General features: G+C 44.8%; 3 protein-coding genes across 20 annotated transcripts in view; 2 read left to right on the top strand and 1 right to left on the bottom strand.

Annotated features, from left to right (window-relative positions):
• Positions 1 to 10,300, top strand: part of KRAS (KRas proto-oncogene, GTPase) — a 96,625-nt gene extending 86,325 nt beyond the window's left edge. For 5 of the 11 annotated variants that reach the window (XR_012896020.2, XM_006127666.5, XM_089769764.1 and 2 more), the window contains 2 exons: positions 5,943 to 6,055; positions 8,300 to 10,300. Coding sequence is in view for 8 of the 11 variants with exons in the window: in XM_006127666.5 (XP_006127728.1) it covers positions 5,943 to 6,055; positions 8,300 to 8,420 (234 nt within the window). In the remaining 3 variants the exon portion in view is untranslated. Of the gene's footprint in view, positions 1 to 5,942 lie in introns of all 11 variants that reach the window. The other 6 variants (XM_089769766.1, XM_075898640.2, XM_089769776.1 and 3 more) reach the window with 2 other exon arrangements.
• On the bottom strand, positions 6,122 to 18,854 carry ETFRF1 (electron transfer flavoprotein regulatory factor 1). Of its 5 annotated transcripts, XM_075898727.2 has the most exons (4): positions 18,720 to 18,854; positions 16,445 to 16,521; positions 16,086 to 16,345; positions 6,122 to 6,258 (listed from the first exon to the last, which is right to left on the bottom strand). In XM_075898727.2, the coding sequence occupies exons 2-3, from the start codon at positions 16,484 to 16,486 to the stop codon at positions 16,124 to 16,126; spliced, it is 264 nt and encodes an 87-aa protein (XP_075754842.1). In that variant the 5' UTR covers positions 16,487 to 16,521; positions 18,720 to 18,854; the 3' UTR covers positions 6,122 to 6,258; positions 16,086 to 16,123. The 5 variants fall into 5 exon arrangements, with proteins under 5 accessions (XP_075754842.1, XP_075754808.1, XP_075754814.1 ...); XM_075898693.2 differs by lacking the exon at positions 6,122 to 6,258 and having other exon boundaries at positions 15,133 to 16,345; XM_075898699.2 differs by lacking the exon at positions 6,122 to 6,258 and having other exon boundaries at positions 15,133 to 16,345; positions 18,715 to 18,830.
• The window catches only part of DNAI7 (dynein axonemal intermediate chain 7), a 45,714-nt gene continuing 39,312 nt past the window's right edge, over positions 18,835 to 25,236 (top strand). For 3 of the 4 annotated variants that reach the window (XM_075898577.2, XM_075898598.2, XM_075898563.2), the window contains exons 1-2: positions 18,835 to 18,982; positions 22,690 to 22,710. In XM_075898577.2, coding sequence (XP_075754692.2) covers positions 18,980 to 18,982; positions 22,690 to 22,710 — 24 coding nt within the window. In that variant the 5' untranslated portion in view covers positions 18,835 to 18,979. The remainder of the gene's footprint in view (positions 18,983 to 22,689; positions 22,711 to 25,236) is intronic. The other variant, XM_075898572.2, reaches the window with a different exon arrangement.

Genomic DNA, 25,236 nt, shown 5'->3' with positions numbered 1-25,236 from the left:
CTGACCAGCAGCGGCTGAATCAGGACCTGGGGCAGAGCAGCTGGGGTGCTGCCGGGTTGGTCCAGTAGTGCCCAGAGCGGCGCTGCAGGACCAATCGGCAGCGCCCCAGCTGCTCTGCCCCAGGGTCCACAACAAAAGCCTGGTCTGCTGGGGGGGGGGCACACTAGCTGCGCCTCCTCCCCCCCAGCAGACCAGGGACACAGGGAGCAGAGCCGCAGCGGCAGCGGGTTCCCGCGCCTCTGAGGCTTTGCTCTGGCAAAGTCTCAGAGGCGAGGGACCCCGCCGCGGCTGCGGCTTCAGTCCTGGTGCCTGTGGTCTGCTGGGGACGGTTCCCAGCAGACCACAGGCACCGGGAGCGAAGCCGCAGCAGTGGCGGATTCCCGCGCTTCTGAGGCTTTGCCAGAGCAAAGCCTCAGAAGCGTGGGAACCCGCCGCTGCTGCGGCTTCGCTCCCGGTGCCTGTGGTCTGCTGGGGACGGTCTCCAGCAGACCATAGGCACCGGGAGCAGCTTACGAACGGGGCTTTCTCGCCCCGGAGCTCGCAGGTAGCAATCCGCCATCTCGACCTCCGGGGTGAGAGAGCCCCGTTCGTAAGTGCGGATCCGACATAAGTCGGATCCGCGTAAGTTGGGGACTGCCTGTATTTTTAGTGCTGCAGCCAAAGTTCTGAGAGCACCAATGTGTAGAGCCAGGCTGAGACTCGCTGCTGAGTTTTTATTTTTTTGCTGAGACATACTGTCTTCTCAGTAAGAATGTATTTGTTCCGGGACAGCTTAATTGTATAGCAGAACAACTAAGCAGATCCAAGGACACAGGTCCCCAAAGTCTGAAGACTCTCAGCAGATTTCCAGAACGTGGGGAAAATGCACAATAGAATTGTTAGAAACTAAATGCCACTTCAAGTGTTTTCGTCAGCCAACCAAGCCTAACAGTGTTGGTCCAGACATATTTGTTATTTCATGGAACTTCTCCTGGTTTATGTATCCCTTCTTGGTCGTCATGGAACATTTTTAAAAAAAATAGGATTTTAAAAAATCGTTCTTGTTTTGTATTAGCAATCTTGTGTAGGTTTGGTGTGGCCAACTGCTGTTGCAGTCTGGAAGGATAAAATTCCTTTGTGGTTACGCTATAAAGCAGGACAAAGCTATGTGTATCTGACTGGCTGTGACAAATGAACAAATTGTTTTATCTAATGTAAAACCTACAAAGGAGACCTTACTTGAAAATGTTAGTAGCATTCTATAACAGTTGATTGCTTGATTTATGGTCAACTTTATGCCCAGATTATCAGATAGGCAATGAAATGAGTGTGATGGTCTTAATAAAAATGCAAATATAGGCTTTGTCTACAGTTTTTTAAAAAATTAAAGCACAGCCACAGCAGCTCTTTAAATTGGAAGTGTGGCCATGGCAGGAGCACTGGGAGAGAGCTCCGTAGTTAACAGCGCTGGGAGCCTGTTTACAGTGGCGCTTTAGAGTGCTGTAACTTGCTGCATGGGGGGGAGGGGGGAATTTTTTTCCCCCCTGCTCCAAAAAACCTTTGAGCCAGGCAGTTTCAGTGCAGTAAAGTGGCAGTGTACACATAGCCATAGAATCTGTGTTTGAACTTAATCTTTTAAGGTGTTTAGTAATTGTTTTCCATCTTTAAACAAAGTTGTTTTATGACCTTTCTCCAACTCCAGAGATGTGCACATTTTCAAGCCAGAAATGATGATTGCATGGTAATTGTGTCCCCCTTCCATGTTGGAAGCATAGTCTACAATTAGATCCTTCTTTAATATATGTTGATTTAAGCCCTCTTTCAAAAACAAACAAAATTTTAGAGGTAGAATCCATTTGATAGTAAAGGAGTTTTACCATTAAGAGTTGCTTAACTATTAAGCTACCTTAAGTCTTAAACAATGTCTAAATATTATTTTCTTAGTATTAATGCACAATAAAAGCTGATGTATGATTCTGCACAGGACTCTGAATTAAATTGTCTCTCTTCTGGAGTATGGCCAGTAGGAAACCTTTCAAACTGACCGTTTTTAATTTTAAAATATGATTTAAGCCGAATAGAGCACAAAATGAATTTTCCAACTGCTGAACTGAATTAAGTGACTGCTGCTTATTATTTTTCTATCAAAAACACTTTGTGACTATCACTCTTCTTGTGTTATCATACACTGTTGTATTTTGCATAAATACTTTTTACAGATTTCTGCCACACTGCATCATTTCATGGATTGTTGGATTTATATACAAATTCTTCCCAGTGTTAAATCTTTAGAGATGAATTTTTGTAATGCTTTTTTTAAGTCAGTTTCATTATAACACTGTAAGCTAACTAAAGTAAAACTATATACTGACGGTGACTGAAGAAAAGGCAGCAACATCTAATGCCCCTTTAAGACACACTCTAGGGAGAGAATTCTGAGAAATTTCAAGAAAGCCAGAGGGACTGTGATTTGTGGAAATGGTTGCATGCTCCCTTTATGCAGCATTCTGTTAGTCAGACTAAGTACCGTCATATGATTTTGTTTTTGTGATGTTGTCAAGTGTATCCATGTTGCATATATAAAACCTGAAATTTCACGCACACTAAAGGGTGTGCAGATGCATTTGTTTTTAATTATAAGCTCTGCTAGCACATTTGAGGTCTTCTGAGTAAGTGGCTTAATGTCACTGACTTTCTATCTCTAGGGCTTTGTCTACACAGCGAGTTTTTGCAGCAGAAAATATGCTAATGAGACACTCATTAACGTAAGTTGTGATATCATTAGCATATTTTCTGCCATTTCTTTTTGCACAAAAAGAAGCAGTGTAGCTGCTTCCATTTTGCACAAAAACCCCATTTTGTGCAAGATCCTTGTGCCTCTCCAGGACAGGCATAAGGATCTTGCGCAAAATGAGGTTTCTGTGCAAAACGAAGCGGCTACTCTGCCTTTTTTTGCGCAAAAAGAAATGGCAGAAAATATGCTAATGATATAATGACTTATGCTAATGAGTTCCTCATTAGCATATTTTCTTCTGCAAAAACTCGCAGTGTAGACAAAGCCTAGGAGTCTTGTGTAAAATAGGACTTGGGATCAAAGTGCTACAACCCGAATTTTGAGATGATGTTCCTTATCTTAGTTAGCCAAAGTAAGTGACTGAGGTTAAATGAAAGATTAAAATAAGGCCTCAAGTTAATTTTGAATTTATTCTTTGAACTGAATTTTTATACAAAGTGCCCTATTATCAGCTAACAGGTGAATTAAAGAGAATTTACAAAAGAACCAAAACCAGTAATAATGCAAATATTCTCTTAACTGTTTATTTATTCTGCAAAACAAAGGACTCAACATTGTAAGCTGAAATGCTATAGTTAGTCTCCCCCTGGTGTACAGGTTTTGTAATGCACACTGTGTACAATTACCCTGTTTTGCAATACCTGCAGTAGGTATATTAGAATGAATTTCAGCCTTAATAGTGAATTTCCTTACTTTCTTTTGGGATACAGTCCTTAATATTGTTTGAATATAGCTTTTTATAGATTAATTTCTATGCATTTATTTTAACAGTAGCTTAAAAGGAAGGAGAAGGAATCTTTTTGTGGACACTTTAGTGTTCTGTTATGCTTTGCATTTAGCACCTTTCTTCTGAGGATGTTAAACCACTCTATAAATTTTATTGACTTCCTCTGGGAGGAAGATGGTATTCCTTACATTTTACTGATGGGAAATTGAGGCATTCAGTGGCCATCTTGCTCAGGTTCATGGGTGCAGTTTGTGGGAAAACAGCATGTGCAGTATTGATGTCAATCCTGCGCTCTGGCCATGAGACTGTCCTTCAGTGGGGATGTTCAAATATGTTTTTTGTAGACGTTACACGTTTACGCACTGTGTGTGTGGGGTGGCAGACAGCTCCCACTGAGTCGCCTTCACCCCTCCCCCACACTACTGCCTTTCTGTTAGAGGCAGCAGCACTGGGAGTGGGAGAGGTTGGACTGGTGCTTGCTGGAAGACAGCTTTTAAGCCAACTCCCCAGGAGCACCAACTCCCAGAGTTGTCAGCAGTTGTGCAATTACACGTGGAAGGGAGGAGTGTCTCCATGGGAGCCGGTATGCAGAGGGGGAGCTGGCTTTTAAAAGCTAGCCCCCTGCATGTACTAGCTCCTGCCTTTCCCACCACCCTGCACTTCTGCCTCCGATACAGGTAACCGTGAAGGTTAACCAATGAGCTCAGGGTTGTCGGTTAACCGTTTAATCATGTTCACTATCACATCCCTATCCTTCAGTCCTTTGCATTAGACTGTAATATGTTTTTTCTACTTTAGTTAATGGAGACTTAATGCCATAGTATGTACATTTTAAAATTGTATATCCAGGTACAGTACCATTGTATCTTCTCTAGATAAAGATTATTTCTCTAGATACAGGTGGTTATAGATTCATACTGTGCCTTAATTCTGACTAAGTTTGTCAAATATTAACATTTGAATTTTACAGTAGAATAGTACTAATTTTCACTAATGAGATCTGTTGATTCTCATTTTTTAAAAAGTGAACACACATTTAAAAACCAAAGGTAGTGAATCACACAATTTACTGTGTCCACTTTATTTTGACATTAGCCTATTTTGTATTTGTAATAATTCATAGTGTACTAGTAAATATACTTAAGTATGCTGAAACATAATTAGAGCACTCTGCTATGAAACCCCAGAATTAGGGAGAAATGGCCAATGTTTGTGTAAATTGGTGAAGTATTGAGTGGCTAGGATTCTATCCTAGCTATAATCCTCTGATAGAAGTATAAAGGGATTGACGCTGCTATGATGGATGTAAATGCCCATTGTTTTAAGGAGCTATTTGCTTTTTTATATACAGCTTTTGAAATGACTTACGTTTCAAACTTTCCCTATAGCTAAATCGACTCCAACATATACACTTGCAACTTTTGAATAAAACTGTGTAATTAGGCACTGTTGCTATTTTTAAGTGGCCCATTTACTCCTGTTGGCATCAATGGGAGGGCTTTTAGCTGTTGCTTTCAGTGAGAGAAGGAACATGCAATGTGCATGTGTGTTGCCCTTTTTTTGAGGCTCGCAATTTAGGATGTCTATAACTGATGACAAAGGACTGCTTTCTGCTCCAGTGGTGGGAGTTATTTTTATCTGTAGAGCTTGATTTCTGTACCCACTTCAGCTGGTGTGAGGCTTATGACTCTAGAGCAGGATTTTACAGCCACTTTGCACATGTGTAAAGTAGGGATGTGAAGGGTTATCTGATTGAGGGATTGGAGGGTGCTACAGACAGGTGCTGTTCTGGATGGGAGTCCTGACCTGCTGCAGGCAGGAGGCTGCTCCAGTGTCCTGGCCAGTGCAACCTCTGTCTCCAGCGGGCCTGGGTGCTTTACAGACAGGGGCTACTCTGACTGAGACACTTGAGGGGGAGGTGCTTCAGCCCAGTAGCGAGCAGGAGAGGGCCACTCCAGCTGGGCTGGAGCGGTCCCCCTGCTTGCCCCCCTTAATCGATTAACCAGTTAAATGATAGGTTTAACCAGTTAGCCAATTAAATGGGATTTTACATCCTTAGGGTAAATGCTTAATAAGCAATACAGTGGAGAACTGGACTCTCCATTTCTTGTGTAGCAAATGAAAATGTGTATATGAAACAAACCCCACACTAACCTGGCAACTTCCTAAACTGCAAAGGTTTGTAAAACCAGTGAAGGCTGCTGAGTGACACTGCACATGCTGTTTGTTACATTTATAGAACCCAAACACCTAAAAGCACAGGAATAAATAAATAATTTTACACTGATTTATAAAAATGCATACTTCCTCACAACACCAATACATTCATACTAAACTACGACATTGATATGAAACTGCAGTATTCAGATGAAAACAAATGCTACCTAAATGAGTATAAAAATCATGTTAATTGGACTTACAGCCACATATATTTCTTTTTAGGGTGTTGATGATGCCTTCTACACATTAGTTCGAGAAATCCGAAAACATAAAGAGAAGATGAGCAAAGACGGTAAAAAGAAGAAAAAGAAGACAAAGACAAAGTGTATAATTATGTAAATACAATTTATCCTTTATTCTTAAGGGATACTTAAGTGATTTTTTTGTACATTACACTAAATTATTAGCATTTGTTTTAGCATTACTTAATTTTCTTTCTGCTTCATGAACCTAAATGCTTGTTTTAAATGACAGTGGAAACTTTATATCCTCTTAAGTGCCAGTATTCCTTGAGTGTTGGTTCTTGAACTAGCAATGCCTGTGGAAGAAAAAACAAACCCTGAGAATTCTCTTAGGATTTTTTGGTGCATGCACAGCTGATAACTTCCTATTTTTCTTACCAATTGTGAACTTTAGTTCTGTGTGCAAACAAAGTAATGAAAATGTTCCACAGCTCTTATATGGTTACTGTGGCTTTTTATCTGGTTGGATAAAAAGACTAGTCAGCATAAGAAACTTTTATTTCCAACTTGTTTTCTTTTATTCTAGATTGACTGCAATATTGAGAGACCAGAAGCCTTTATAGTCTTCCTATAGATTCTGCTTCTAGGCATCTAGTCTTGTAGCATTTCAAATCAACTTCAATGAATGTAAACATATAACTTTCACAAAGTTTTTTCACTGCAATTTGTCATGGTCATGTCTGAAATACTATATTTTTTCTATTAAAAAAAGAAAAATTTTAAAAAGACAATAATGCACACCTGGCAATGGAAAAAGTAAAAGTTCTAATTAGATTGATTTGTTATTGCAGTGCTTTGCTTAAGACTTCCACTAACTTTTTGTATCTAGATACTCAGGATGAAATCCTGGTTCCACTAAAGTAACTGGCAAACTTCAGAGTATTTAGTAGGACCAGAATTTCACCGTCTGTGTCACTACTAAGAAATACTGGAAAGCCTTAACAAATGAGTAATTTCAACACTTAAAAAGTTAACTCATATGTTGATTCAGAGTTTATCCTAAGAATATAAGGTCAGAACCTTTAGCTTTATAGATGTCAGAAACCATTTTTTCAAGAGTGGCATTAAATATTTCCAAATGCCCATTTGTGTATAATATGGGAGGCATTTTGAAGTCCAGTAACTTCTTTAGATTTAGTAATACTGCTTGAATTCAGCTGTTTCATAGACATTAGTTGGAAATTCACTATGCCATAAATATGGGGACGATGGAGAATTAGCACAAATGTTCAGTAGGCATAGCTGATACAGGATGAACCGCTCTAAACCGACAATCCCTTGTCTAGCAACATCCGTGGTCCATCTACGGATGGACCACAGATGTTTCAATCAAGAGAACCCTGATGGCTGGGAGTCTCCCAGCAGGAAGACCTGTGGCTGTGCCAGTGGAGCTGGTGACCAACAGCCTGGCTGGGACTGGCAGACCAGCTTGGGACTAAGACCACAGTTGGGCAGGGAGGGGTCAGAAGCCAGGGCTGGGAGCAGAGCCAGGCAGAAGAGCCTGAAATGACCACTCTTGGTCTGGCAAACTCCCTCGTTCTGGACTGGTCAGATCCCAAGAGTACTGGGCCAAGGAGGTCCAACCTGTATTATGGTTTCCAGAGCCAATATTGTCTTGTGGTCTGCTGTAATTCTTGTGAAATACTCATTTTTTGTTTCACATGTTACATGGTGGCTTAGTGGCATAAAATGTCAAGATTGTTATACTCTTAACCAGGTTTTCGGTGTTGTTGTTCCCAGAGAGTACGTCTACACTTGCACCCTCGTTCGAACTAGGGATGCAAATGTAGGGGACCAAAATTGCTAATGAAGCAGGGATTTAAATATCCCGTGCTTCATTAGCTTGATCTCACGGGCGCGTTACTCCACTGAACAGCTGTTTTGAAAGTGCATGCCGGGATGTGTTAGTTTGAACCAAATCTCTTGGTTTGAACTAACGTTACTCCTCATTTGAGAAGTAACATTAGTTCGAACCAACGTGTCCTGGCTCTCACTTTCACTTTTGAAACAGCTGTTCAGCGGAGAAACGTGCCGGCGAGATCATGCTAATGAAGCGCAGGATATTTTAATCCCCACTTCATTAGCAATTTTGGTCGCCTACATTTGCATCCCTAGTTCGAATTAGGGTTCAAGTGTAGACATACCCAGACTGATTTAAGGGTTTTTAATGATTTTTCTGAGTGGAATTAATCCATTATTTTGCATAAGCTTTCATTCGTAGTATAGCAATAGTTTGGTTAATCCGAACCAAAGTTAGAGCCAGTTACTCCAGTGTTGCCAACTCTTGTGATTTTTTTTAAACTGTGAATTTAGTAACATTTGATTTTTTTCCTTAAGGCTCTCCACTCCTGGAATTCAGTTGAATTTACATGAGAATCTCAGCTTCTTTTTAACGTATCTAGCCCTTATAGTTGCCAGGAAGACCTTGAAAAATGTGACTCAGCTGTATGTCAAATAATTAAAGAACTGAAGGCTAATAATATTCAACATGTATTAAAACCTTCTGATTTGTCAGGGCCTGGTTCATAAGCTTTTAGTGGTCATGATAGGCAATACAGGATAATTTGGGAATACCAGTAACTTTTAAACAGAGTTTTCAAATTGAGTTTTTTACAGAGTAGGATTTTCATGTAGCAGTGTAACTTAAAACATATATACAATATTAAAGGTACAACTACATGTGCAAGATGATTTCTTGTTTCTACACAGGGAGCAGTAGTGGCCGTATTTGAAGGAGAGCTGCAATGGTGTTTAGTGATATAATAAATGTACTACCTGTATTGATGTATGACTTAAATTGTGTGGCTTGGAAAGCATTACAATTTTAAAAAAATCATTCCAAGCTGCAGGATAGACTTCATATATATGACCAAACAAACACAAATCTGAAAGATGATTGTGGGAGAAAGTATAATTACATCCTAATTTAGGACCAATAGGAAGTGGGAACAAATCCCTGTAGATGTTGTAAACATCAAGTGCTTTATTTGCAATTTTTAAGTTTAAAACATCTTGAGGTTGAAAATTTTGTTGGTTAATTGAATTTTTTTAGACACTACTATCAATGTATTGGAAGAATGTAGCAGAAGTGGATAATGTAACTTGAAAAAACAGAAAATAAAATCTTAAGACTTAAGACTTTTTTGTAACTGAATCTGCATGCAAATTTAGGGCTCCTTTAGACATATTTTATCGATTTTTAACTAAATTGGTAGAGAAACTAATTTAGCTGAAATGGGTGCAGCTTTCAAATGTGAATGCAATTATCAGTATAAAAATATTTATACCACGATAGCTTATTTTAATAAGTTTTATCTGTAAAACACCAATTCACTGGAATAAATATTAAAACTGTTTAGACCAGTCTTTTGATCTTTCATCAAAGTATGCTCATCCTTGCCACTGTTGTGCAGTTTTGTCTTAATGTTTGTAGAGACTTGGTGAGGCATGTTGAATTGCAGCTTGCACAAGTTGATCTAATAATTATTCTATCTTTCCTAAATTGAAATGCTTTCCAAGAACATATCCAGATGCTACCTTTTTTCTGATAGTAACTATTAAATGAACTTGTGAAGCCACTTACTACATAAATGCATTAGATTTCCAGTGCCTGATAGTAGCTTTATGTAACTTTTGGTAAACACCTTTTTTTGTTTAAAAATAAAAAGAAAAAAAGTCATCAGTTAAGATGAAATATTATTGTTTTGATTCTTTTAACCAATACAGTTGTCCTAAAATCTTGGTTGGCTGAGGTTATGTAAAAAATTCACAGTATAAAATGACTGTCGTCATATTTCTCTCATAAGGAAATTACTACATAAAAACTTCCATTCTTTTGTCTATACGATCAAGCAATACAACTATTTCTTTCTTAGCCCACCATGCTGTAATTCTTTTTTGTAAAATATACATTAAGCTACACAGGCAGTAATCTTTCCTAACATTTCCTAATAATTCCACTGTCTTGTGTTTTCATGTTGAAAATACTTCTGCTTTTTCCTCTTGAGTGCCAACTTCTTACTAGAACGATTTCTTAATGTAATATGTTTACCTGGAATGTATTTTAACTATTTTTGTATAGTGTAAACTGAAACATGCACATTTTGTACATTGTGCTTTTTGATGTGGAACATATGCAGTGTGATCCCATTTTCCCATCATTTGGTTGCGTGACCTAAGAATATTGGTCATACCTGACATTAAATTAAAAGAATGACCACTGTTTAAAATGTTAATGTTTTATAGGAGTATGTGCTGTGAGGTGATCTGAAATTTGTCATTTTTTTGTCAAATTGTACTGCTCCTGTTTATTGTAATGTAATAAAAATAGTTAGTGACCTTTTGTTGCTATTGAATTTGTTGCACCTTCCAATATTTATAGTTAAGTACCCTATAAACTTCATTTATTTGGCAGCCCCTTTCAATTTCTCTTGCTGTTTTGATTTCCAACCATGCTGTAATCATCTTTGCCCATCAACTTTTGTGCAACTTCACAGCCCCCACCTCCATTTACTGTCATATACTCTGATTCTTTCCTTTGTGAAACCTGTAACAAATAAGTTTGGGCAAAACATTCTAGGATACTGGTCCAGGGCTTTGTTCTGTGTATTATCAGCAGGGCTTGTGACAAGTGATACTTTTTTTGCAGTTTGCTTTTCTTAAAAAACTAGGAAATTACACTCCCCCCCCATATTAAAATAATATTATTAGTGTGGAAAATCAAACACTCATAAATGAGGAAGTAAAGATGGCAGAGTTCAGATTGTATATGTATTCTAATTAGCAGGGCTCGACAAACCACTGTTTCTACTCGCCCGGGGCGAGTAGATTTCAGCCGGTCCCTCCGTGCGCCCCATTCACCAGCACTGTGCGCATGCACGGTGCGGGGCTGGCAGTTTGCATCAACTATTTGATTAGTCGATAAGGATGCCTCCAGGGCTGTTGCTACACTTCAAAGGCGAAAGGTCTGTGGGGAGCATGGGGTGAATGGGGGACTCAAGCAGTCCCCAGCTGACCCCGTGGTGTTTCAAAGCGGCAGCACTGCATGGAGCCCAGGGTCAGCGGATGGGAGACTCCTAACTGGCCCTGGGCTGCATGCCGCGTTTCAAAACGGCAGACCCTGGGCTCCATGCAACCCTCCTCTTTAAAGCACCCCATCCTCTTGTTGCCTCTTTTTGATAGAGGCAGCAAGGTGGGGGGAAGTGACCAGTCATTCACATCCCTAGTCACAGTTCTGGTTATCTGGTGGGGCCTGGAGCAGCTCCCTGCTCACCCTGGGCAGGGGGCTGCTCCAGCCCTGTGTGACCCACCACAGATAAGGGCTGCTCCAGCTGGCTGGAGTAGCCTCAGTTCATGGTGGGCCCTGCCTGGTTATGTGCTGTGATTCTTCGGGAGCGGGACTGGCAAAGGCTGCTGGCCGGGGATCTCGCTGCTCCTGGGAAGGCATTTGCCCCTCATGGCCCCACTTCCAAGCTTTATACTGCAGAGCAGCGTTTCCCAAACTGTGGGCCTCAGCCTGGTACTGGTCCATGGGGGAAAAAATATCAGGCCTCAGCATGGCTGCTGGGGTGTTGCGGGCTCCTGGAGTGCTGGTGTGGTGCCCGGTCCCCCAAGCCCTAGGCTGGCCTGGACTGAGGATGCAGCTGGATGTTCCGAGCTCCCAGCACAGGCATAGCGAGGGGAGGAGCAGTAGCCCCTGGGTGCCATGCTAGGGGGGCGCCAGGGTGGGAAGGTGCGGGGCTCTGGGCTCACTTGGGCTGCAGGAGGAGGGAGATGCCAGGAACCCGGCACTGGACTCAAGGAGAGGGAGGCAGGGCAGGGAATCAGCACTGGGCTCAGCATGTCTGTAGTTCGGGGGGAGGTGCAGGGAAATGGAGCTCAGCTGGGCTGCGAAAGTGAAGAGATGCGGGGAGCTGGGCTGAACTGTGGGGGGGGGGGGGGAGTGCAGAGCTCAGAGCTCAGTTTGGCTGCAGTAGGGGAGAGGTGCAGGGAAAGGGGGCTCAGCTGTGCTGTGGGGGAGGCATGCAGGGAACCAGTGCGGGGCTCAACTAGGCTGAGGTGGATGCAAGGAGGCATAGAGAACAGAAGGGCAGCAGCTCAGCTGGGCTGTGAGGGGCTCTAGGGAACTGGTGCTGTACTCCCTTGGATTATGGGGGATGGTTTTGGGAGACGTGCAGGGAACCAGCAGGGGTGGGCAGCTTAGTTGCAGGGGAGGGAGGTGCAAAGAAGCCTGGGGGGGGGGGGAGACCAGGAGCCCTGAAATGACCTCCCCTGGTCCAAAAAATTCCCTCATCTGCAACCGGTCAGGTCCAGAGGGTGCCAGACCAGGGAGGTCCAACTCCTATCCAAATCCCCTCCTTGCACCCTCCCTCCTAGCCAGATACCCTACCACCAATCTGCTCCTGCTCCCGCCTCCCGGAGTGCCCGTACAACGCCAGGTTCCTCCAAGCCATGGCCCAGGCTGGGCAGAGGATGCAGCCAGATGTTCCGGGCTCCCGGAGTGCCCGTGCAACGCCAGGTTCCCCCAAGCCGTGGCCCAGGCTGGGCAGAGGATGCAGCCAGATGTTCCGGGCTCCCGGAGTGCCTGTGCTACGCCGGGTCCCCTAAGCCCTGGCCCAGGCTGGGCGGAGGATACAGCCGGGTGAAACAGTGAAAAATTATTCATTTTTCATTTTTTTTAATGTGTTTATATGTTTGGGCTGCAAAAAACAGTACTGAAAAAACACTTGTTCCGACTAAAGTAAAAAGTTTGGGACACCCTGATCTAGCCAGCTTTTTATCCATCTTACAGTCCATTTATCCAATCCATATTCCCTTATCTTGCTGGCAAGAATATTGTGTGTGACTGCATCAAAAGCTTTGCTAAAGCTAGCACTGGGGGCTTTGGGAGGACCAGAAGCAGCTTATTTTCATATTCATCATTTGCTTAATGAATACGCAAATATGCAAATGAATGTTACTGGTCCTACAAAAGTTTGTGAATGGATTTACCGGCCCAGTGTCAAAAACTTTAGAACCGCCTGCTGCAGAGTCCAAAGTGTGTGTAACTGCTAAGTTTTTAGCAGTTACGTGGTTACCTTTTAAAACTTTTTACATCTAATTCTGATAGTCCTTAAATACTTGATCACATACCATTATTTTTCCAAAGAACTCCTACTTCCTTGAGTACCCAGTATGTATCTGATGGGGTTGAATTTAGGGGTTGAGTAGTAAGACTGTAAGACTTCTGATTCTTTTGTGACATAAGTCAGAAGGTATGCCGGGAATGAGAAAGGAGATGATTACATGATAAGAAAGAATGGTCTATGAAACAAGGGATCTTTTGGAAAAGGCTTTATTTTCCGCAAGATCAGCATCTAGACTGGCGCTTTTTTCCGGCAAAGCTTCGTGCAGGGGAAAAAAAGCGGTAGCCATTTTTATGCTAATGAAGCAGGGGAGATTTAAATCCCTGCTTCATTAGCACTTGCGATACGTCTAATTTACATCCCTTTCCCGAAAAAGGGATGTAGTCTAGACGTAGCCTAGGAGTCTCAGGCTGTGTCTACACTGTGGGGAGATTTGATGGCGAAAGAGGTTGACGTGCAAATTTGCCAAAAGTGAAAACCAGTCAAACTCTTTTTTTCTGCCTCCTATTGTCAGCATTTCAAGGCCACACTGTTAGTACCCTACTGACCGATACAGCAAAACAATGCGGGTAGGCGTCCCACAGTGTGGTGGTGTGGGAAGGCACAGCTCATCCCTGTGTTTCCTGGGGTTCCCTCAGAATTCTCTCAGCATCTTCAGCTGCTGGGAGCAGTATTATGAGTAACTCTGTGAGCTCTCCATGCTAAGGAATATGAAAGCAGCACAATTCAGCCCTCCCTCTGCAGCAGCAGTTTACCTGCTGCTGTGTTCCTAGTGCAGGGCAGAACAGGAGCATTTCAATTATTTGTTCTTTGTCCCCAAACAGAGCAGCTCACTCAGCTGTCAGATGCTTCCCCAGCACTTTGAAAGGGGAGGGGTACATGCCTGCAGGGCAGCAGAGATCAAAACACTGAGCACAGCCATCAGGGCAGGCGTTGGAGGATACTGGCAGAACCCAGTTCTGTTGCCAAAACAAAACAGAGTCCACAATGGCTCTCTGTCAATAGTAAAGGGAGGTTTAAAAGCCAGTTCCCCCCAGCACCGTCTCCGTGGTGTGACCAGCCCCTCCCTGCTGCTGCCTCTAGCAGAGGTAGTGGTGTGGGGCAGTCGTGTAGGGGGACTGCTATGAAGAAGTCTCTGCCTGTGGTGGCCCAGGCTGTCTGCAGACAGAGGTTGCTCCAGCAGCAGCCTCTAGTCGTGGTGGCCCAGAGCAGCCTCTGCCTATAGCCAGACCAGGCTGCTGCGAAGAGGGGCTGCTAGACCCCGTGTGAGCCATGAACAGGGGTGAGCTGGCCACAAACAGGGGCTATTGCTGGAGCAGCCTCTGCCTGCGGCCAACCCGGGCTGTGACAAACAGGGACTGCTGGACCCAGCACAAGCCAGGACCGAGCAGTCCCAGCTCTTACTGGTCCAGGACCACTCCAGCTCTGCATTTTAAATGTAGTAAGAGCCGTCTCTTACTTCATTTAAAATGCAGAGCCACAGCAGTCCCAGCTCGTGCCGGATCCATGAGCTACCCCTGCTCTGCCATTTAAATGTAGTAGGAGCCACGCTACCTGTATGCCCGGCTCTTACTACATTTAATTGACAGAGCCACAGTACGGGTAGCTCCTGGACAGGTGCGAGCCGGGACAGAGCACAGTCCCTTACCAACTAATCGTGAGGGTACTGTAGCCAATTTGAATGGGAACATTGCTGGCTGCTCCCTTTCTTCAGGGTGCAAGGGGAAAGTTCACAGTTCACTGCATTTTTCACTCTGCGGAGTGCAGGGGGAGACAAATCTGAAACTGTCCCAGACAGGCAACATGCACCCATCACCAGGCTGGAGTTGCAGCAACCATGCAGAGGTGCTTCTTATCTGGCCCCATGCTGCTGAGGTGAGAGAGGGTAGGGTTCTCCTCTCTACGGGGCAGCCTGTATACTGAACCCCTTACCTCCAGCCCCACCCTCAGATAAATGAGCAGCACTGGGTAAATCTTCTTGTACTAAATAAAAAGGCAGTACAGCTATAAAGATTTGTGTGGAAGAAGGACATTTTCAAACTAGGATAGTAGAAATGAAAAAGACCTCATTTATCTCAGACAAAATGGTATATTACAGTTTCAGTAACCTCTAAGTCAATTATATAAATAATGCGGCTAAACCAGCAACGCCACTTCAGTAGTTCACTTAAATGTAATTTTAAAAGTTTCATTTTACTTCCTCTTCTTGTGATCTTAAATGGAATTCAAGCATAGGTCTATATTAGCAATGCTGGCACCCTTTCAGGAATAGTGGCCATGATATAAGTGCTACACCAGGAGCACAGAGCATGATTTTTCAGCACTGAAACAGTGAATCTTTACAAAAAATATAAATTTTCACAGCAGACTAGAACTAGAGGACATCACATTCTGGGTGTGAACACTTAGCAAATGTTTCTCTAAATAATCATCTTCCATACACAGTGATTTTTTTTTTTACAGTTGAGAGAGGCTAAGAGTATCCGCTAACGTACCAAAATGACACAGCCACTAAAATATTTTTTTTAAACTAATTGCACTTTTGAAATGGTTTTCATTTGTAGTGAGTAGGAAACGATTCATAAGATTTTAAAACTAAGATTACAATAAACTCAAAAAACAAGAAAATATTAAGTTTGGGTCAATGTTAAACACTTAGCTTTTTTCCCATACTACATAGCATTTTTTTGTTCATATACATTTGATTTGCATTCAGTCTTAAATCCATTTATTTAGTGAAGAAAATGCGAGGAAACAAATTAGATTATTTTCTGTCGGAGTATTTTTGTGCATGAACTTCAATTTAGGCTAGATTAGAATGATGAGCAAACCCTCAGAGCTATCACTATAAGATCATTTTTACATGCCACAGAACTTTATATTTAAATAATTAAAATAGCCACTCTAAATGTAGTAATATAGCCACTAACTTGGACATATTTATCTCATTGCCTTTAACATAACTATTCTTTTTTTATCAATTCATCCCAGCCGCTAACCTGCATCGTCACAAGTGCAGGGTCAACAATATTATAGCTCACTTGTTCCTATTGTCACCCTCATAGTACCGCTGTTTCATAGCCCTATACTTTCTGAGATAATACAAGGCCTCCAGCTCTTTTATAACAAATTCTCCACGAGCAATTAGTTGCTTAATTTTTTCTGGATCCTTCACATCCTTATTTTTTAGGAAAGCTGCCTTCAAACGGCTTCTAAAGTAGTCTGCTCCTTTGGGATATTCCCTTCCAAGGTACAGCAGCTTAAAAAAAATAACAAGTATTTTAGAACTTTGCAATAGGTGGCAAAATGTTTTTTTATCTAGTTAAGGAAAAGTGCTAGTGGCATTCAAGACACTTACATTTCTGTAAAGATTCAGCACTTCACCTCTGAGATTGGCCATTTTTTCATATTTCACTGAACATAGCACTTATTTACCTAAAGAATAATCAGTTTGATATTAGCCACATACTAAACTAACAAATGACTGCACTTTAATTATTTATGATATTACTTACACTACTAACCAAAATAACTATGATTGAATTAGATTTCCTTAGTTTTTGCTTTCCTGAATTAGCAGGAATGCATTTACAATTTAACGAAGACAGGTCTTATTTTAAGTAAATCAATCAATTCTGAAAATAATTCAATGTATATTTCCCAGTTCAAGATGTGGAAGCTTGCAAGCTCAACACTACAATTTTTTATAATTCCTTGTATTAATATGTAGATTATATGGCCAGTAGGCAGCATCTCTTCTATCTCAATTAGACTGTCAATCTTCCAAGTACAGTGGCTCTGTCATTTCTGAAGTTCTTTAGATCAGGGGTCTCAAACTCCCATCCCCCAAGGATGTGGCCTTGGGGATTACTGGCAGGACTGGTGGTGGTTGGCAGCAGTGGTCCATCTCCCTTGAACTTCCTTTTGGGCTCGTCTACACTGGCCCCTTTTCCGAAAGGGGCATGTTAATTTCAGAGATCGTAATAGGGAAATCCGCGGGGGATTTAAATATCCCCCGCGGCATTTAAATAAAAATGTCCGCCGCTTTTTTCCGGCTTTTAGAAAAGCCGGAAAAGAGCGTCTACACTGGCCCCGATCCTCCGGAAAAAGCGCCCTTTTCCGGAGGATCTTATTCCTACTTCAAAGGGGAGTGGCAGGTGGCTCTGCAGAAGTCAGCATGTGTATAACCCTAAATTCTCCCTAAGTAGCACAGTCTTATTGGGAGCAGCTCTATATAAATAACCAGCTTTTAAGTCCACTGGCTCCTGCCTGCACTCCCCTCCCCAGCTCTGCTGGCCTCTGTGGGAGGCAGAGGGTATGTGTGTGTCAGACTCATCAGTTAACCACTACTTGGCTACAGTTCACATCCCCAGTTATAAGCCTATATTTTATTAAGCAGCAGAGATGGGACAATTTACCTTCTGGGGCTCAAAGTCTGTACATTCACTTTGAATCCAAAGGATTTAGAAAGTTCATGAGCATGCCATGGGGCTCCTGCTACTAATCATGAAGATCTGAGTCAGAAGTAAGGATGTTAAAAAGCGGTAATTGGTTAATTGTGTAGTTGATACAATCTGTTATCGACTACATGATTAGTCAGTAAGGGAAGGAACTCAGTCCCAGCTCATGACAGGTCCATGAGCTATCCCCGCTGTGGCCCTGCAATTTAAATGTGGTAAGAGCTGGGAGTGCAGGCAGCCCCCAGACCCAGCCCAAGCAGGGACTGAGCAAGCCCAGCTCAGTTCTGGCTCATGCCAAGTCTAAGCCCTACCTAAGAAGAGGATTGCCAGATACCCTCACAAAAAATCCAGAACATGGCATGGGGGAAAAATGGGGAGGGGAGAGAGGAAAGGGAGATCAAACTTGTTGAGTCCTCCCCCCAAAAAAGTCATTGTGCCTTTAAGTTCCTGTGTTCCCTCTTCCCCCGCCAGGGGAAAAATATCCCCACCAGCTTTCCAGCCAAGAAAAACAGAAAATACTGGACATTTTACATGTCTAGTATTTTTTTTCTACTGGACAGGAGACGTAATTACCGGACTGTCCCGGCAAATACTGGACACCTGGCAACCCTAAGAGCCCTCACTACGTTTAAAATGCAGAGCTGCAGCAGACACAGCTCCCAGACCCTACACGAGCTAAAACTCAGCTCAGCCCCAGTTCGTGTGGGGTCCAGCAACCCCTGTTCACAGGGGTCCCGGTAGAAAGCTGGGACCCCCCCCCCCACGGCCAGAGACTTCTGCCTCAGCAGCATGTGTTCTCGGTGAGCTCGGGGTCAACAGCATGGGGGGGGGGGCAGGTGGCACCACGGAGCTGGGGCGGGGAGAACTGGTTTTTAAGCCCGCTCCCCCCCCCCGTTGGTGAGAGCGAGCAGTCGACTGGACTAGGCGCTTACACCCCAGTCAGAACCCCCCAGCCCAGGACTCACCGGCCCCGCCCGCTCCCTCGCCTGGTGCGGGGCCGCTGACGGGGGGGGGGGGGCGTTCACAGTGCAGCCCCCGCATGGGCCCCGCCCCCGCGTCGCACAAGGCGCTGCTCCCTCTCCGCGGGACGGTGCCGCCAGGGGAAGGGGGGAGGCCCCTTGGGGCTGGGACTCAGAGTGATGGATGGGGGGGGGGCGCTGTTCTGTACCTTACCACTTGCCCTGCCGCAAAACCAGCCGCGCACGCTGCCGGCCGTAAAGCGCCGCCGGCCCCACCCTAGTGAAGCAGCCCCGCCCGGAGGGCGAACGGTCGGCTGGGCGGATGAAGCGCGTGGAAGGCGAGTGCGGTTGCGCGGGGGCGGGGCGGGGCGTGGTGTGAAGGAGCCTGGAGCGGCTGGCTGCGCGAGAGCTCGGCGTGGGCGGGGCTCGGGCGCTAGGTAACGGAGGGGTATACAACTGCGGGCTCGCGGCGAGATGGTGAGAGCCGAGCGGGGGGAGCCCGGCGCTGGGGTTGTTGGGGGCGGCGGGAAAGTCACTCTCCCCCCCCCCGCTCAGTTCCCGTCTCCCATCTGCCTCGGCGTGTCCCCGGGCGCCCCCAGTTCGCGTCGCGGCTCCCGCCTCCCAGCCGGCCGGCGGGGCGAGCTGTGCCGGGCAGGGGGGCTGGTTTGCGTCAGACTCGGGCTGGGAGCCGCTGGGCCGAGCAGCAGCCCCGGTCTGTGCTGGGAACCGCTTCAACCCCCCCCCCCCCCCCGCACCTACTTGCAGCGCTCCCGGGGGGTCAAACACGGTCAGTCAGGCGAAGCGCAGGGGGTGAGCGCCCGTCACCCCGCACCGGGCAGCCAAGCGCCTCCCGCAAGGGGCGTTTCAGCCTCCCCCCGCCAGACGTGCTGGCGCCACCAACAAGAGCCCAGTTAGTAGGGACTTGGCGGGGGAGGGGGGTTGCAAGGTTCACCTCTGTCCCCTAGGACCGTGGTGTCCAGCCAGCCAACTAGCCTCACTCTGCTGGCCTAATAGCCACGTGTGGCTGGGGTGTTGGGCCCCGTGGCTCTAAGAACGGGGCTGAGCACCAAAGGCGCTTCACGTGCCAACAGGTTGGCAGGAGAACCAATGGGGGCAACGGCCCTTGAGCTAAGCGATTCAGCAGGGCCCAGGACACCCAGCACCGCCACTGCTGTGGGTCCTTTAAATCCTGAAGGGAGCTTAGGGCTGGCTGAACCCAACCCAGCCCTTCTGCCTGAGGTCCCGCCACTTCAGGGAGGCTGCACCATCCTTGCTCAAGAGCCCAGTCATTCTATCAAATCCCTTGCATTTTACACAAGCCACTCAACTAGAAATCATGTTCTGTCTCTGCGAATCTGGGTTTGACTTCCGATGATAATCTGGAGGAGAGAAACACTTTGGACCAGTTCCTCAAAAGTATTTGGGCTCACCAGATCAGTGGACAATAGGAACTTAAGTCTCATTGAGAAACTGAGCCTTTATGCTAAGCCTGATGAATCCAGTTTCTTATGTTGTAGGAAATCCCTGGGATATTTTAGAATGAAACTCAGCTTGCATTCTCCTACACTTCACTTTCACACCCTATCAAATCCATTGCACAACAATACACTATTTCTTCGAAAATTTAACCATTTGGTAAATGAGGCAGCATTTGGTAGGGTACTGAGTGTTGTGATACTTTAGTTTCTATTCTTTACTCAGACTTCTTAGCATATGCACAATGTGCTTAAGGCGGCACAGGATTCATCACTGAATTTGGTTTGCTCGTGGTATCAATAACTTGTCTGGTCTGGGTACTGACAGGGAGTGCAATGCGAGTGCTGATCCATATAACTCCTTATGTTACTTTTGGAAAAATCCCTTAGTGTCGTTGTGCTTCAGTTTCTCAGTGTATAAAAAGGGATCAATGATTCACAAGTCTGTATAGTGACTGATGATAATTGTAATACTATATGTTCTATAAACTAAGGATGTTAGTAATCCATGTATCTGCAAAAAATGTTATGGGTTCCACGGTTACTAAAATGCTCCCTGGGGGCAGAGCTGGCAGCCAGAGCACTCCCAGCCCCACTCCCAGATCAGCTCCCCCACACAGACTGGCTCCTGTCTGCTGCACATGAGGCTGCTCCAGCATCTCTCTTGCCTCCCTCCCCCAAATCCCATGCTACTGCATCTTATACAGAAGCAGCAGCATGGGCTGGGAGGGCCAGACAGCTCCATGGAGTGGTGCTCTTTGAGAGCCGAATTTTAAACCTGCACCCCTCAGCACCAGCTCCTGCTCCCTCTTTGGGAGGCAGCAAGGGGAGGCAAGTGACTCCGTGGGATTTGGTGCTGGGAACCTGTCTCTTAAGCTGGCTTCCCCCAACACCCACTCGTCTCCCGTGCTGCTGCCTCTGTGAGAGGCAGAAGTGGGCAGGGGGGAGTCAGCTCCAGGGGAACCAGCAGGTGCTGGGAGGTGGCTTAAAAGCCGGTTTCCCATGGGCACCTGCTCCTGCTGCTCTCCCCCACTGCCTTGATACAAAGGTGGTGCGGGGTGGACTGTGTAGTCATTAGGATTAACTAATGAGCCCAGGCTTATTAATTAGTGTATAGTTGTTAAATGATTAGCAGTCCTACTATAAACCAGTGAAACAAGGAAGCAAGGTCTTCAAAGACATTTTTAACTAAATTGTACATTTGACTGAGTTAAGTCTCTGCTGATGCATCAACTTCTAATGGACAAATGAAAATGAATGTGCTGCCACAACCTTAACTACAGTATATTGCTATGAAATGTGGCAGTGGTCTGTTAATATCAATAAAAGCAATGCAGTTGTTGTGTAATATACTAGTGGGTCTCCCTTTGTCCTGTATTAAAGGCATTGGTTATTCCCCAATGAAAGTTTTTTCATATACAGGCAGTCCCCGACTTACGTGGATCCAACTTATGTCGGATCCACACTTATGAACGGGGCTTTCTCGCCCCGGAGGTCGGGGCGAGAAAGCCCCGTTCGTAAGCTGCTCCGGTGCCCCTGGTCTGCTGGAGACCGTCTCCAGCAGACCAGGGGCACCGGGCGGGTTCCCGCGCTTCTGAGGCTTTGCCAGAGCAAAGCCTCAGAGGCGCGGGGAACCGCCGCTGCTGCCGCTTCAGTCTGGGTGCCTGTGGTCTGCTGGGGACGGTCCCCAGCAGACCACAGGCACCCAGACTGAAGTGGCAGCAGCGGCGGTTCCCCGCGCCTCTGAGGCTTTGCTCTGGCAAAGCCTCAGAGGCGCAGGACCCCCCCGCGGCTGCGGCTTCAGTCCGGGTGCCTGTGGTCTGCTGGGGACCGTCCCCAGCAGACCACAGGCACCGGGACTGAAGCCGCAGCCGCGGGGGGTCCCCGCCTCTGAGGCTTTGCCAGAGCAAAGCCTCAGAGGCGCGGCACCCCGCTGCCGCTGCGGCTCTGCTCCCCGTGTCCCTGGTCTGCTGGGGGGGGGGCGCAGCTAGGGTGCTCCCCCCCCCAGCAGACCAGGCTTTTGTTTTGGACTCTGGGGCAGAGCAGCTGGGGCGCTGCCGATTGGTCCTGCAGCGCCCGCTCTGGGCACTACTGGACCAACCCGGCAGCACCCCAGCTGCTCTGCCCCAGGTCCTGATTCAGCCGCTGCTGGTCAGTTTCAGCAGCGGCTGAATCAGGACGCCTGGGGCAGAGCAGATGGGGTGCTGCTGGGTTGGTCCAGTAGCACCGAGGAGCGGCGCTACTGGAGCAACCCAGCAGCACCCCAGCTGCTCTGCCCCAGGCGTCCCCAAGTCAGCTTCTGCTGAAACTGACCAGCGCTGACTACAGGAAGCCCCAGGCAGAGTTGCTCTGCCCCGGGCTTCCTGGAATCAGCTGCTGATCAGTTTCAGCAGCAGCTGACTTGGGGACGCCTGGGGTTCTTAAGTTGATTCTGTATGTAAGTCAGAACTGGCGGTCAGTTTCAGCAGTGTCTGAATCTGGACTCCAGTTCCGACTTACATACAGATTCAACTTAAGAACAAACCTACAGTCCCTATCTTGTATGTAACCCGGGGACTGCCTGTATTCTCTTATCAATGGCTAAGCTTGAAATGAAATCTGCTTACCTGTCTGATTTTAATTTACATAGTATTTACATTTCTTAATTATAGTCTGTTTAGGTACTATAATCTCTGACTCTCCCTCTCTTCTTTTTCTGTGAACTTTTAGGGGCCAAAAAAGAAAAAAAAGGTAGGTAGGCATGTAGGTAAATGTGTGTATGTGTATGAGATAGACATAGATATAACAACAAGGATATGATCTAGCTCAGAAATAATTTGTTGAATTCAGTAGTGTTTGTTTACATAGTTGGGAAGAACAGTTTCCTCACTCAGGAGATTATGGGGTGAAATACTATGGCTTGTGTTATAGAATCGTAGCAATATAGCCATTGAGAGCCCATCAAGTTAAGTTTCTGCACTGAGGCAAGACCAATTAAATCTAAATACCCTTTAACATGCTTGAAGACTGTTATCAGGTACCCTATCAGTCACTTCTCAGGACTACACATGCAGGCTTTTTTAACTAGTCAGGATTTTTAAACCCTTTATTGTTTTTGTAGCTGTCCTGGACTTTCTTCAATATTGTCTTTCTTACAGTGCAGTGCCCTAAACTGGCCATAGTATTCCATCTAAGATCTCATCAGAGCAAAGTAGAGTGTAACAGGTATCTCCCTTGTCTGTCATACAATACTTCTGCTAATAAACCCCAAAACATTAGCCTGTTTTTACAACTGCATCATTGTTGACTCATATTCAATTTGTGATCTACTATAAACCCCTAATCCTTTTCAGCAGTACTAGCTAACTATGTTTTGTAGTTATGCATTTGATTTTTTTTCCTTCAACAAGAGAAGGAGTTTGCACTTTTCTTTATTGAATTTCATCTTGTTGATTTTAATTCTCTTATTTTATCAAGGTTGTTTTGTGTTCGATACCCATCTTCCAAAGTACTTGCAACAACTCCTAGTCATGTGCAGATTTCATATACATACTCTCTGCTCCATTGTCCAGATCATTAATGAAATTGACTAGAACAAGACCCAGTACTGAGCTGTTATGCAGGATGTCAAACTAGATCACTCCCTCATGGAGCTAATCTACAAGTAGTATTAAGGTCTGATATATTTTAGGGGAGGGTTAAGACATACTGTTGAGTCAAATTTGCTGTAAAAGACTTTGTAAAACAAGATTTTACAACACTTAAGACAAAAAATTCCATGTTTAAAAATTCCAGTATAATCTTTAAAATTTACATAAAACAAACATGTTGCACTATAGCATTTCATAGGTCACACATTGCATCACTGGACTGAGGCATGAGAATCTGGGGGGAAATGATTAGACTATTTTTGTAAACAAGCGAAACTGACTGATCTGTTTTCGTCTTCCAAACTGAGAGAAGTCAATAAATGATATATAGTAAAAAAGTAATATATCTAAAGTTTTTTCAGCTTTTCCTAAGGCCTTCATCTTGCAGTCAAACTCACCAGCATATCTTCTATGTCTCTATCTTCAGATCTTGTGGCAGATCTTTCAAGATGAATGCTTGAGTAATACATGTGATGGGATTCAGTTTTTTCTAACTAAGGCTATGATTTAGTCATGGGTATTTTAAATAAAGGTCGGGCAGAAAACAAAAATGTATGGCCTGTGACCTATCTGAGACTTGCACTAAAATTGCCGGTAATTAAATATGGTGGAGGGAGGGTGTGCTGGTGGAAAGAGGCTCCCAGGGACACATGAAGCAAGTGGACCATGGCTGTTCTGGCTGGCAATCCAGGGCCTGCTGCCTAAGGCCAGCTTCTCAGGGCTGCTGAAGCAACAGCTGGTGTATCTGTTCCCGGGGCCACCTGAGCAGCTTGTCCAGGAGCCAGCTGCTTGAGGTGGCCCTAGGGTCAGTCATGCTGACCACTGCAGAAGTTGCAGAGGTCACAGAAAGTCACAGAATCTGTGACTTCTGCGAACTCTGTTACACAAATGGAACGCCAGTCATTACTTCATTGTCATCAGTAAAGTTACTGTCTCTTATTGCAGCAGTAAATTTGACTTAATCTTTTGTTCAAGTTTCATAACAAGCCTTGTAACTGAGTTTCAATTTCTGCATTTGTTTTAATTTTTTTTTGTCAAACAAGCTACACATTGTGGCACACATCTGAACAAGCGCACTTGACCTCAATATTGGTGCACAAGACAAAACTCCCTCTGCTCAAGGATGGAAAATCTTAGCGGGAACACTGCATCTAAGATAAAATTTTCTAGAAATACCACTGCTACCAAGATGGGGCAAAAGTACGTAATGAGAAGGCTTCCATTATATTACAGTATTTATTTAAAAGTGCTGGCCTTTGCCCCTTTTATCGCCATCTTCCTTTTGGTTATCCTGCACCTGATTCTTTATTGCCTTACATTTCATGGAGTAATTTACATTTATGCAAAATGGCAATACAATTTTATTATTCTGAACTAGCAAGTTACATGTATGTTCCACTCTCATGGGTGCAAATGGCAAGATAGTGGGGAATCAGAATGTAAAGATAGAGATAGGTAAGCTACTTGTCACTTACATGCTAGTGATATTAAACTCTGTGTGCCTCCATTGTTTCCAACAAAAACCAAATTATTCCATCTTATCTACCTTTAGCAAAGACAAAGATGCATCAATAAGTTCATAAAATCATAGAACTGGAAGCAACCTCAAGAATTATCAAGTCCAGTC

The sequence above is a fragment of the Pelodiscus sinensis genome, chromosome 1 (assembly GCF_052426305.1).
Source record: "Pelodiscus sinensis isolate ZL-2025 chromosome 1, ASM5242630v1, whole genome shotgun sequence".
In the NCBI taxonomy this organism is placed as follows: Eukaryota; Metazoa; Chordata; order Testudines; family Trionychidae; genus Pelodiscus; species Pelodiscus sinensis.
This window is presented reverse-complemented; position numbering and strand designations above follow the sequence as displayed.